Here is a 13,574-nt window from a genome sequence, read left to right on the forward strand (position 1 = left end):
GGCAGGCCACAAATATTTTGCATATTCCTAGGGGCTGTTCAAACATTACATAAAGCAAAAATTTGCCATTTTTTGATCTCCCCTTACCTATCAGGCCAGATGTTTAAAAAATTTTACAAATTCATCACAAAATTATCTAAAAATGTATGTCTGGGGAGAAAAATAAATGACATGTGCAATCTTACATCATTAAAGACTCATCTTCCCAATTGTCAGATACAAATGAATCCCACTCCCCATAAATTTCTGATGTAATACTTGAATGGTTCCTAAATTGTGCATCAGATATATTTGAGAGCTGGAATTAACAGAGGGGCCATAGTTTGGGCACCACTGAATAAAGAATAAAGATTGATTATTGGTGATGGCTCTTGGCATCTATGGTGCTGCTGTTGTGGTAGGACGTAGAGCGCATAACCCTAACAATTGTTTTTGTTTAAGTTAAAATTAATCAAAACCAGCACCAATACAACATGGGAAGGTGTGTGGCATGCAACCCTAACAAAATTGTTTTAATTTTGTTAGGGTTGCATGCCACACACCTTCCCATGACTGTATTCTGTTATTAGATGCCAGGAGCCACCACTGTTGATTTTCAGTTTTCAGTCATTGATTAATTCAATATTTATTGTATCAGTAATCAAATAAAAGTGAGATCTTCACCTGATAATCACTGTGTCTAAAAAATGGAAAATGTAGATTAAATTTAAAAAACACTTATCTAAGTAATCAAAATCATAAGTACAAAAATTAAACCTTTTATTATTTATATTATATCATATAATTGATTAATTACAATTAACCAACAAAATTTTGTGTGTGCACTTAATTTTGTTTCAAATATTCTATTTTTAAGACTATGGAATTAGTGAAAAAGTGTCACATTACAAAAAAATAAATAATTATGAAGCATTTTCTGCAATGAACCAGACTGTAATACAAAATTATATATTTTATTATAGTAATAGAATCTTTACCACTGAGGTGTAGTATCCACCATCTTTCAAATTTTTAATTTCTAAATAAGAATTAGTTTGAAAATTATATGTTCTATTATTAATAATATAAAATTCACAGAACTATAATATTTATTTAATTATTTACCTGGAAATAATATCAGAATGATAGTAGTAATCTGAAAGTTTATCCAAAAATGATCTTGGTTCCAAAATAAATGTTGGTAAAACGACTTTGGATAAATCCATTCCCGGCCTCACCTTACAAAAAAATTTATATAGAAAGCTTACTACTATGATAAAATATTCTTAAAACTGAAAATAAAAACTTAATTAAATTTATTTACATGCAGTCAATCTGTCTGTAGTAAATGATTTGAGACTAGTCTACACTTGTAATAATGGCCAACAAATAACATTAAGGAGAGTAAGTATGACATGATGAAATTATTTAATAGAAATTCTGTTTTAACGGACATTGATATGCTATGTTAAAACAATTAAAAATATATAACTTATATGCAGAATAAATTACTAGGAAATAATACATCATTAACTGCAGTAAAAAATGCCAGCAAATAAGGATTAAAATGTTAATGTTTAAAGCATTGGTTAACACTGATAATATGTAATTGTTACTAGCATGAAAAGATGTGATTTAAAAATGTCTATCATTATCTTGAGGTAATGAATCATTAATTTCTGTTAATTTTTGCAATGTTAAATGAGTTTAATTAGTCATTTAACATAGAGCAGTTTAGAATTTAGCATCATGTATATCTATATATATAAAATTACATGACCCGACTGACTGACTCATTGATTCACAATCATCCAGAGCAAACCACTGAACCTAAAGAGGTGATATTTGATACACAGTTAGGGTACGTCATGAAAATGCACACTAAGAAAAGATTTTTGAAAATTCCCCTGTGGGGGAAGAGGGAGAGGATTAAGGCTTAATTAGTCTTAGCCCCAAAAGGCAGTACCACAAACATGGTTTACAAAGAGGTACTGGGGTAACTAAAACTCTATTTTTCTGTAAGTATTTATACTTTATGAATGTTATCTGAAAATTCCTATTTATGTTTCAAAAAAAAAATTAAACTCAGATTTATCATATCTCGGAAACCCATAATATTTGAAACTTGATTTTAGGTGCATTAGTAGTCCATGGTTTGAAACAAACAAAAATCAGTAACTTTGCCAAATTAGTAACAACCTTAGTGAAATACCGAGGGAAGGTTATTTCTATCAAATTACAAAATCCGCACAGGCAAAGCTGTGGGCAACAGCTAGTTTGATATAAAGTTATATATGAAAATATGTTTAATTATCAGGGAATAACATTCTATACACAACATTCCTTTTGTGATAATTATTTACAATGCAAAATTATTTATATAAATAATTTTGTTCATTTAATCCAAAAGTTACAAATTATAGCCCTCTGTATTGAAAATGTAATATTATTATATAAATTAAAACTTTAATATTGCATTATAGTCTTTTTATAATGATTTTGAGCATGTATTTTGAATTATTATTAGATCTAATATACAGGGTGGGCCAACGAAATGAAACAGCAGAGTTAATGGATTACACATTATCAGCCTTAATTTTATAATCAATTTTTTTTCCTTGCATGAATTCCAAGATGTCCCTCTCAAGAATAAAATTGCTTATCCGAGCAATTTGCTTAAATACAAATCCAATTATCCAAAAACTCTGCTGTTTCATTTTTGTTGGCCCACCCTGTATACACACAGGGTGTTCTGAGAGGTATTGGCAATATTTTTATGGCATGTTCTAGAGACCTAGGGGATCTAAATATATCTGATATAGTCCTTCAAATATGTTGTTTTAGCATTATACAAGGTTAAGTTCAAATTAATTATCCATTAAGATGTTGCTCTGCAGCACTGCTAAGCAATGCAGAAAAGTTGCAATCTTGCTGCCCTTTGCTTCTTACCTTTAGAGCCTTAGTTTTTGTACAGATGTAAGGTTTTCTTACATTTCTTGGCACATCTAGTGTTTTTAAGGCTATGTTTATAGGACATTTTCAGATTCCCTGTCTCTAGAACACACTATTGTGAGAACCAGGGAGGGGGATGTAGAGCAGCAAGGCCAAGCCTCACTTATTGGCAACAGGAAGGTGATTCCCATTCACTGGGTCAAGTGATGTGAATTTAGGTAAGTGGGAGGGTGGTGAGGTCGTCGATAAGGTGTGGATACACCATTTAAAATAGACAGAGCAACTTTAATATAAACAAAAAGTAATTACAATTAGAAGAATAAAGCAGAGCTGCTACCAATAAAATAAACTCCATGACTGACACAGAATGATGGGAAATAATTCTGAGTACAGCTAAGTAATCTTAAGTCTAAATCAACCGTGAGAGAGAGCTTTCAACTGTTTTAGCCAAGAATACCTCTGAGAAAGGATCAATGTCTCGGGATCCTGTCCATTCGTGGATCTTTGTGGAGGTACAAAGATATTGGCTATCATCAGCTTTTGTGGGAAAGACAGGAGTTGGGTAGTGGGAGCTTCTCAACACTTATGGTGGGACGAGTCCTTCTATGACTACTGTTGTTTGCAGGTGTCCACTTGTCCACTTGGGCAATCAGGTGCCACCCCTTTTTATACACGTTTCACCTGAGAACTGTCTGAGGTCATTTATGATGTAATGCATTCTAAGTTCAATTTTGGTCCGGGTTTTGCAGATACAGGCTGTCAAGAATCAGATGTATCGATGATTTATTGAATTTTCTATCCGGTATTATTACTCACTTTACCTCATAATGCCATTTGTTTGATAGTTAATTAATTGCCTATATTGACTAAGGTCAGAACTTAGGTTACAATCTGAGTAACAGTTGTTGAGTTAGAGGGATATTTGATCGGTTTTATCTATCAAGCCATCGGGAGAAATAGGATGTGTGGGTTTTTCCCACTTTGTCATCCTTTCCCCGTTTGACCCTTTGTTCACCCTTTCCTCAGGAATTGGATTAAAATATTATTGTAAATACTCCCTTTATTGGTCAAACTCTCACACTGTAAAAATATGGCTTTGCAGTCTGTGTATGTGTATATATATATATATTTTTATTCAATTAAAATATGTTTATTATTAAATTAAATACCTGTTTTACAAGACTCCAAATAAGACCTTTATTTTCATCTGCTACTTCTTCTGTTTGTCCAGCATCACCAGCCTGATATTGAAAATTAAGCATTAAAATAAACAAAAGAAAAGCTGCCATTTTAAACAAAAATGATATCAAAAAAGTATATATATCAACATCCCAAAGCCTGATGTATTTCTTCCAGAATATTATAATAATTTAATAATTTATTAAATAATTTAGATAAGAGATGGCACCTAACATCTAACTCTAGTAACGAATTACTTAGTTTCTAATTATTAATTATAGCACAATAGCCCAATTAATTATGGCAAACATTTGGATTGTTATCAAAATCATATTTAAAAATAATAATTAAGCTTAAAATGCATAAAACAGTTTTGTAAAATTTAATACAGGAATTAAAAACTTTTCTATCTGATCTTCCTAACTACAGTATTCTGCTGATTAAAATAATTCTGATTTTCATTATTGTTTAAAATATATTGAAGGTAAAGGAAATGTTATAAAAATTGTTCATTATTGACCTTGACAGTGAGCAGGAATATACCATACCCATAGGTACGGTACATTCCTGCCCTGCAAATACATGACATTCCCAAATTCAAAAGAAGAGTGGCACATAAGGTGCATCAATTCCAATGTTCTGAGCAGCAGAAAGAGGTTTCAAGTCTTATGTTACATAAGAAGAATTCCCTTAGTTCACAAAAACATGACTCTAATCATGTCAATGAAAACATAGACTCAATATCACATACTGTAATAACCAGTCAATTACCTTTTTTAGACCAGATACAGATTAGGGTTGGTTGTCAAGCTTGCTATTGATGAAACATATAGGTGTTTTGATTTATCCACGAGTGAATTTAACTGTTGACTGGCTTCATGTCATGTGTTTTGCAAAAGAAAATATGTGAGGAAGGGAAGGGGTCTAGAATCTTTCCTCAGACACCATCCAGGCCTCTTTCTCAATAGTCTTTTTCAATTGTGGTTCCTCTGGTATCTCATTATCCACCCATCTTTTTGTTGTCCATCCTCCTTCGTTTCCGATTCTTTAATTCTTTACTTTTTGGAAATGATTAAGTACATCCAGATTGAAAATAGTTGAGCATACTGAAAGGGTGGACAACAAAAAGATAGATGAACCATAGAAAGAAGAATGGAAAAAGACCATCAAGGATAGATTACAAGGAAACAGATGATATTTTTATATCATCTAAAATTCCAATTCATCTAAAATTCCAATTCATCTATCCTAAAAAGGAAATTTAGTGGCATAAAGTTATATACCAAGTTGAGATGAAGCATCCAAAATGCAAAATGAGACAAATGTAAACAAGCTATAGAATTAAATAAATAGATGTACAGTATATGTCTAGTGTCTCAGAATCTCATATCATCATGAGTTGGAAAAGAAACATCTATATATCCATTTATATAAACCATATGCTGCTCAAACCTTCCAATCATATAGTAATCAAGATGCAGAAACAATCTCTTCTACTATTCCCAACAAACGTGATCCTACGGACAATCCTACTTTATGTCTGTAATAGATTCCTCCAAATGCAAAGCAATTTTTTCAACACAGTATCTAGTATTTTACTAACAATTTTTTCTCCCTTTATCATCAATGGGAAATGATCCTTCAAGGCTTCAGTTTCACCAACATCTAATTTTGCTGAGCTTAAAATTATTTTATTTTCACAAATGTTTTCAATGTATTTACTATAGGCCATCATCAATAATCCTTCAAGGCTTTCATTGTTACTTTCTAAGCTTTTTCTACCACAATTAATGGCTCTAAATCTTGTAATCCAGAACATGAACACATACACATTTAATTTCTGTCATTAAAATGTCCCTTAAGTCTCAGACTATCTGTTCAGAACTTCTCCCTAAAATCTTTCTATAAACTATTCCTTCTAATATATTCCTGTAAACATTTTTCTAAACAACTTGAGTGCTCAACTCCTTTCCAAAACAGGTTTTTGTTTTCAAATTACTTCGTAAAATTCTTAATAATTGAAAAAATTCAATGGTGTTCAAAAATGTAATCGAAGTGAACAGATTTAAAAACTTGATACAAGATTCACTTATCAAGAGAAACATCTGCTACCATATATTAATTTAAGATAAACAATTTTCATTGGATAAATTATGAAGGTTAAACGAACATGAATATGAGTACATTCCTTCAACCAATATAATGTAACAATAAAAATCATTTTATAAAGTTAACAAACAAATGTTTTAATGAGATTTTCATAAGCATTATTTATTACTTACTTCGTTTAACAAAGCAACTAATAAATACTAAAAAGTTAATAGCATGTAAAATTTGTATTACAAAATTTAGCAGTAATTAGTGCATTATAAATTGTGTTATAGTAGATACATACCAGACCAAATTCCTCTTCTCCATTTTCAACATATGGTGTTTCAACTGGCTCAATTTCTTCTTCGTCTTCTTGACGAGGATCGGAATCATCGGGATGAGGATCAGAGTCTGAATCTGTCGAATGGTAACTGTGCCTTCCCTCTGGATCAATTTCTCTGTTATCATCAGTGTGAATGTCTTCTTCAAAATCTGAATGAAAGGAGGATGAGGAGGCAGGACTTAGGACAGGAGTCAGGGAAGCAGAAGCACTACTTAAAACTTTAAAAACTAGTTCAGCTTGAGAAGCATTATTATGCTTTTCAGATTCAGTAAGTTCTGGATTACTAAGTGTTTTTTTATTATTTGTTTTATGTAAATAATGTTGTGCCGGACAAGGACTCGAAGTTTTGGGACTTTCGTAGGTATTTTGTAGAGAATCGAGACTTAATCTCCGATTCTCTTCCGGTGTGGAAATAATTACAGCAGGACAGTGTTTTGAAGACGAGTTTGTGGTTTCAACTGATTTAGGTGGGTGAGGACAAGAATATCTTCTATAGATATGCAATTGACAAGAAGGATTAGGACACTGACAAGAACATGCAGAACTTGAGTTGAGACATCCTTCATAAAATAAATAAGAAAAGCTAAATATGTTACTTTTAGTAATGAAATGATGAAAGATTATCTGTACCTAATATGCATTAAGAAATTAGTAAGGAATGAAATGTTAATAGGTAAACAAAGTAGAAAAGTGATAAAGAAGATTATAAACCTTATAAGAATAAATATAGTATAATTTAATCATGCAAATGAAATGAAAAATAGATTCAGAAAAGTTAATTTTTTAAAGAAATTCGAAGATTTATAAAATATCTTTCAATGAACTTAATAAATTTTTTTTTTTTTTATAACAACATAACTCTATTTTATGGTCACTGGTAATCTTGTTTGAATATAAAATTATTTTAATTATTAATTCTTTAATACATTCAGTCTACTGTTAAATATTTTTTGATCATAATGAGTAATTTTAAAAAATGTAAAATATATCTTAATCAAAATGATATATTTATAATGAATGTTAATTACATAATAAGAATACTTCAGTTATAATAATTCAGTGTTTCTGGAGGGATATGGAACAGTTCAAATGCAATTAAATTTTATATGCTGATGTTTCAGAACATGCAGAAGAGATTTCGACAAGGAAAAAATTTAGTTCCAAAATTTACACTATGGGACTTGTGATGCTGCACAAATGATGTCAAAAGGTTATTGGTGCAATTTAAAGCCATTGGAACTCTTGAAGCATGCTCACAGAATTGCCATTGTACATAAAAATTGTTTTCATAAACAAATTAAATCACAAATAAGGAATACAAACTAATAAAAGATTAAAATATTATTAATGAACATCAAACATTTGTATTTCTCTGATTCTCAACTGTATACCCACTTTTGCACACCCTATATTTTTCCATTCACAGCACTGAAAATCCTGTATTGGTAAATTTTAGAATTAAATTTTTCCCCATAAAAATCTATTCTGTGTACCCTGAAACAGCATGCAAAATTTAGTTGGACTGCAACATATTCCTCCAGATAAAGAAAATATCTTTATTTAATGCTATGATCAACCTGTACATCAAAGAAAATTATAGTATATACATGTTAGGCTCAAAGACTGAAACCGCTCAATGAGCGAAAAAAAAACAACCACAACGCGTTGTGGTCGTTTCAAAATGGCCATGAAGTGAAATTCACAACGTGGATGTTTGTAAAAATGGCCACAACGCGTTGTGGCTAATTCAAAATTTGTGTTGTGGCTTTCATGATATTTGACCACTACGCGTTCTGGTTAGATTAGGTTACTTGGTTACTTTCCAACAACATGTAATCATTTATGAAAATCTGTTGCAGTGTGCTCAATATGTCAGCATTTTCTAACAAATAATGTACTAAAAATAATTACTTTGTCAGGAACTTTTATTAATAAAGCAGTCTTTTTTATGTGAATCAAGAATGTTTCAGAGTTATTTATTTTTACAGGAACTATTATCGTGACATTTCAAGTTGCATTTTATGTTCTTTGAGTGACATTTGCATTTTTTATCAATACAGTATCTTTTACAGTGACACATTACAAACCCTTGCTTACTTCCAGTTGTTAACGTGGATACTGAGTGAAGTGTTAATGAACTTGGGGTACGTCGTGAATGTTAATAAAGTTTATTCTCAGAAATTGTAAATTCATTACGAGTGTAAAGTCGATCAAGAAGACCTTCCTTGTTTCCTAACTGATAGAGACCTTATGAATTAATGCTCATAACAACAGCTAAAACATTTCTGGGAGCTGCATGTCCCCTATCAACATCAGGACCCTAACTAAAACATTCAAACCAATTTCAACTGCAGAAAATTTTGAGTTGGATAATGAAATCATTTTATGTGCCTGTTTCTCTAAGCCGGATTTGGCATATTCTCTCTCAGCATTGATGCTTTTCTTTCTTAAATAGAGCTTGCAAGTAACATTTGCACCAAATCCCTCATTCTCGTTGCTTTCTCCGCAGATAATGTGAACATATTCATGGTGCTCTGAACACTTGTGAGCTCCTAAGGTTTTATTTTCACAAAAAATGAACATAATACAAACTCTGCAAGTGTTTGTAAGTTGTCAACGGGTGAATTGCAACCTATCCTTCGTATCGTGGTTGCATCAGCTAACGTTCAGAATGCATGATGGCTTTTCTTAATCACTACAACGCATAGTGTGACCACTATGCATTGCTATGCAAATATAATGAAAGCCACGACTTGAATTTCACTTTGTGGCCATTTTGAAACGACCACAATGTCGTTTCTTTCGCTCAATGAGTGATTTCGGTCTTTGAGCCTAACATACATATATAATATATATATACACATCTCAAAAATAATTAGTAATTTTAAACTGAAAATGAAGATAATTACAAAGAGATTATTCTAGAATAAAGTTTTCTTTATCATTGGAATTCATTTGAAAGTTACAGATTGATGATTTTTACAGCAGAAATAGAGTTTATCTAATGTATAAAAAAAAAGATAGTCATTGGAAGTAAGGAAAAGCCAAAATGATTAAACTTTAACAGTAGGAAATAATGACTCCATATCAAATATCAGAAAAACCTCCTTCAAAGAGCCAAAACATTGTTTAAACCAAAATGTTTACAGAATATGTCACTTCATCCTCACCTGTTCCATATTCTAAAAAGCAACTTTCCTTTATAACATAAATGCTCTAATTACGTTCAAAATTCCTATTTTTAATATATTTAACTGTGTTATATAATATTTCACAATCCTTAAGAGAAGTATGAAGCAGTTTAGAGAAAGAATAGTTTAAATATTAAAAAAAAAATGATAAAGAGCCAGTTCCATTTGAGTAAAATCAGAGCAAAGAAATGATGTATCTAAAAGAAAGTTTTCAACAAATCTTATCCAAGAAACTTATAACAAAAATACACAATTGATATGGAAAGAAGTAGAATTGTTATATAGAGAAAATACATTTGAGAATTATAGAAAAACTATTAGAAGGAAAGATTATAATGTTATAAAATCTTAATGAGGCTAAAAAATTATTGGAAATGCAAAAGAATATAATGAACAAAATTTAGACAGAAAGGAGATTATTTAACTGTTGATGCTAACATTTGTTAGTATATAATAAACAGAAAAATTTATAGATTTTACTTATTTACTTTTTTTAATATATCTAAGCCAAATATTTAATTTTTGAACATGTTTCTATAGTAACAGAAGATTATATCCTTTAGAATACAAAACAAATGCAAATTTAAAATGCAGAAAATGGGATGACAAGTCTTGAAAGCATTTTGTATAAACAATTATTTGGACTCTCTTTAAAAAATTTTGTTGTTCTTCTAAGATTTATTAAATACCTTTCATAAGATATAAACTTCAATTCCAGCCAAAACCTTATAACAAGTTTAGAATAGAACAACAACAATACTAAAACCAGTTAAGTAAGTTTTTTAGATACTATGAGTACAATAAACAGTTTTGAAAAAATAGCATCTCAAAAAAATATTTTCAAATAAGTAAATTTAAACTATTTTAAATGCTAACTGTTTAATAAAATTAGTTTATAATAAAAAAAAATTATCAAAATGAATTTTGATAGCATTTTCAAAGCAATATAATAATTGAAATTACCTGGGTCATTAAAATGTTTTTCAATATCACTTTCATTCCATTGATTTGACTGTTGCCTAAATGGAATATCTTGTGATATTTCATGTTGCAAAGATTTTCCTTCTGATCCACTCATGCTGCGAATTAATAAAGATGGACACCTTAAAGCTAGTTCTAATCCATCCATCCAGCATTTTCCGGCAGCTTCAGATGGTGCACGAAATATTAAATGTGTCATAGGAAGAGGTTGCACAAGAGCACCGATTGCTTCACCTTGTGGACCCTAGATATATATTATAAAAATTACTATATGTATTGAATTATTTTTTGACTTATTTATTGAAAGAAAATGCATTCCTTCAATCTGTCATTTATTTTCTTGTTATTGATATCTATTATATAATAGGTATTATTAATAAGTCATATTTATGAATTTTTCAAGAATTTTAAATTTTTTTAGCAAAGGATCCCGCAGACCAGCAAGCCTCCATAAGCAGCATGTTAAGATGGTGGTGACTGTGTACTCCTGGGAGTCAGATGTGGTGTTGGTTTCTGGTGAACACTGTGTAATTCAGGCTGTGGTCCATAAACAGACAGGCAAGTTATACATACCACAGGCCATGCAGCCTGTGGTGTATATAACTTGGGTACAATTCACCCTACATGCGTCACTCACTTATTCAAAAATTTTGGGATGATTTTAAACTTTTTATATAGAGAGAGAAGATAAAAACCTTATCTAAAATTTCAATATAAATAAAAAAAGAATGATATTAGCCAGGAAAAAAAATAGAGGAATAGAAAAGCATTGTCAAATTAAAAAAAAACCCAGCAATTTAAGTGATTTTGATACTGAAGTAATTATCAAACACAATCTTTGAAAAAGAATAGATATATTTTAGAACACAAAGCTCTGTAATGATTTAGTAAGCTTTTATTGGAATAGAAAAACAAATAACACTTTATCATCAAAAGAGACATGTATATAATCATTATTGATTAGCATTTTTCTTGTTTTAAAAAAAGTAAACTAGGTGATCTATTTGTGCAATTTCAACATCAGTAAAAACCTCTAACTGGATAAATGTAACTGTTAATAAATATACACATCTTAAGTAGACATGTTAATACATTAATTTATATATCTCTCTCTTAAAAAAAAAAACAGATCTTTTATATATCCTACATTCAAAATACAAACTATGTTTTCAAAACTGTCCTCAGGATAAAATTAGTGTCTCCTGTTAGGAGAAAGGATGTGACTAAGTCATTATGTCACAGTAGTTTAGCTGTGTGATATGTAATTTAAAAAGAACTCCATATGTATAGATATATCCGTGTTGTACTCCAATTTGTTATATATTCAACAACACAAAAACTAGGTATACTTTATAAACAAGGTGAACTAAATTAATTTCCAGCACAAAAATTATGAAAAAGCAAATGTTTTCAACCTGTTAAACAAGCATCTTCAGGCTAACTGACCTTTGCAGCTGTTAAAACAAGAGAGATTGCTGTTCACATGTTAAGAAGGGTGATGTGAGAGAGAAAAAGGGAGGGGTTGTGAGACTACAGATCGTAGATCAACTTACATAGGGGGAAGAATCAACGTCTCAAAAGTTTTTAGTAGAATTTTTTTCTCGTGGCTTTGTAAATTTCTAACTGTTCTAAATATCTGAGTTGTCCTTTGTGGATGGTGCTGTGTGGGAAACGTGCATGGTTTAGTTTGTCTTGTTTATTATATATAGTAATTTAACAACATTACAATTAATATTTATAAACCAGGGGTGGGCAAGCAAGAGTTCAGTGGGAGCCAAAATGTAGGTTTTGCAAAATGCATGGGAGCCGCAGTTTTGTACTGTCATGGCGGATATTATGGTAAGGCGTGCAATTTTATTATATAATATAAATATGATATAAAAGAAATATTGAATTTTTTTAATAAACATATTTTCACAAAATTATAAAAATAAAATTGTAAAAATAATAATAATAAACAGAAATTAATGCTTTCAGCAAGAGCCGCATGTAACTCAAAAAGAGCCGCATGCGGCTCTCAGAGACGCATTTGCCCATGCCTGTTATAAACTGATATATACAAACAGAGAAACTGTAGATGATAGACATGTTAGTTATGAAAACATTGATTCATAAATTACAAAAAAAAATTGTTCTTTACAAACTTACTATCAATGATAAATTATTTATTGTGACCACGTTTTAAATTTAATTAATTTAAAATATATGCTCTCCATCTCAAATTAGTACTATAATATCTTGTCCCTGTACATCATACTATTCCTTTAACAATTGAGTCATGCCAGTCATCTATTAACTGCTTTCAGGGGGAAAAGTTTTGAATTGAAATAACATGATTTCCAGTTTGCATCAGAAATTCATATTAATATATTGTTAATCGGGGCCTCCCATCCCTAAGCTTTTCACATCTAGTCTCATCTTTTGTCTGTCTAACTCTGCTCTCAAGATTAAGGAAAGACAAATGGACAGACAGCAACAGTAGGAATTTATAAATCTAAAATTTTTTCAAATTGCAGCCCAAAAATCAGAATAAACTTTATTAAACAACCCATTATCATTACAGTATGGGAATTTTTATCAACACTATCCATTAACATGAATATTACATTTAAGAAATAGCTATAAGGTTTGTCATGCATCTCTAATTGTATTAATACTTTTTCAAAATATTTTGACACATACTAAATATAATTTTTCCAAATATAAATAAATGAAACATGTCTGGAAATAATGCAAAGAATAATCATTAGTGACAAATCAGAGACACTGAAACAGAATAAGCATAATTTCAATCATGTATAGTGAAATATTTTTATGAAGAAAATAATACTCATTAGAATTACTGTGAACTGAGAAGA

At 30.4% G+C, this 13,574-nt stretch overlaps 1 protein-coding gene across 6 annotated transcripts in view; it reads right to left on the bottom strand.

Moving 5' to 3' along the window:
• The window catches only part of Orp8 (Oxysterol-binding protein-related protein 8), a 113,584-nt gene that overhangs the window by 33,688 nt on the left and 66,322 nt on the right, over positions 1–13,574 (bottom strand). For 5 of the 6 annotated variants that reach the window (XM_067265718.1, XM_067265669.1, XM_067265893.1 and 2 more), the window contains 4 exons: positions 10,699–10,960; positions 6,506–7,104; positions 4,101–4,172; positions 1,105–1,217 (listed from right to left, as the gene is read on the bottom strand). In XM_067265718.1, coding sequence (XP_067121819.1) covers positions 1,105–1,217; positions 4,101–4,172; positions 6,506–7,104; positions 10,699–10,960 — 1,046 coding nt within the window. The remainder of the gene's footprint in view (positions 1–1,104; positions 1,218–4,100; positions 4,173–6,505; positions 7,105–10,698; positions 10,961–13,574) is intronic. The other variant, XM_067265959.1, reaches the window with a different exon arrangement.

This window comes from Centruroides vittatus, unplaced genomic scaffold (assembly GCF_030686945.1).
Source record: "Centruroides vittatus isolate TY-2023 unplaced genomic scaffold, ASM3068694v2 contig_10, whole genome shotgun sequence".
Classification (NCBI taxonomy): Eukaryota; Metazoa; Arthropoda; class Arachnida; order Scorpiones; family Buthidae; genus Centruroides; species Centruroides vittatus.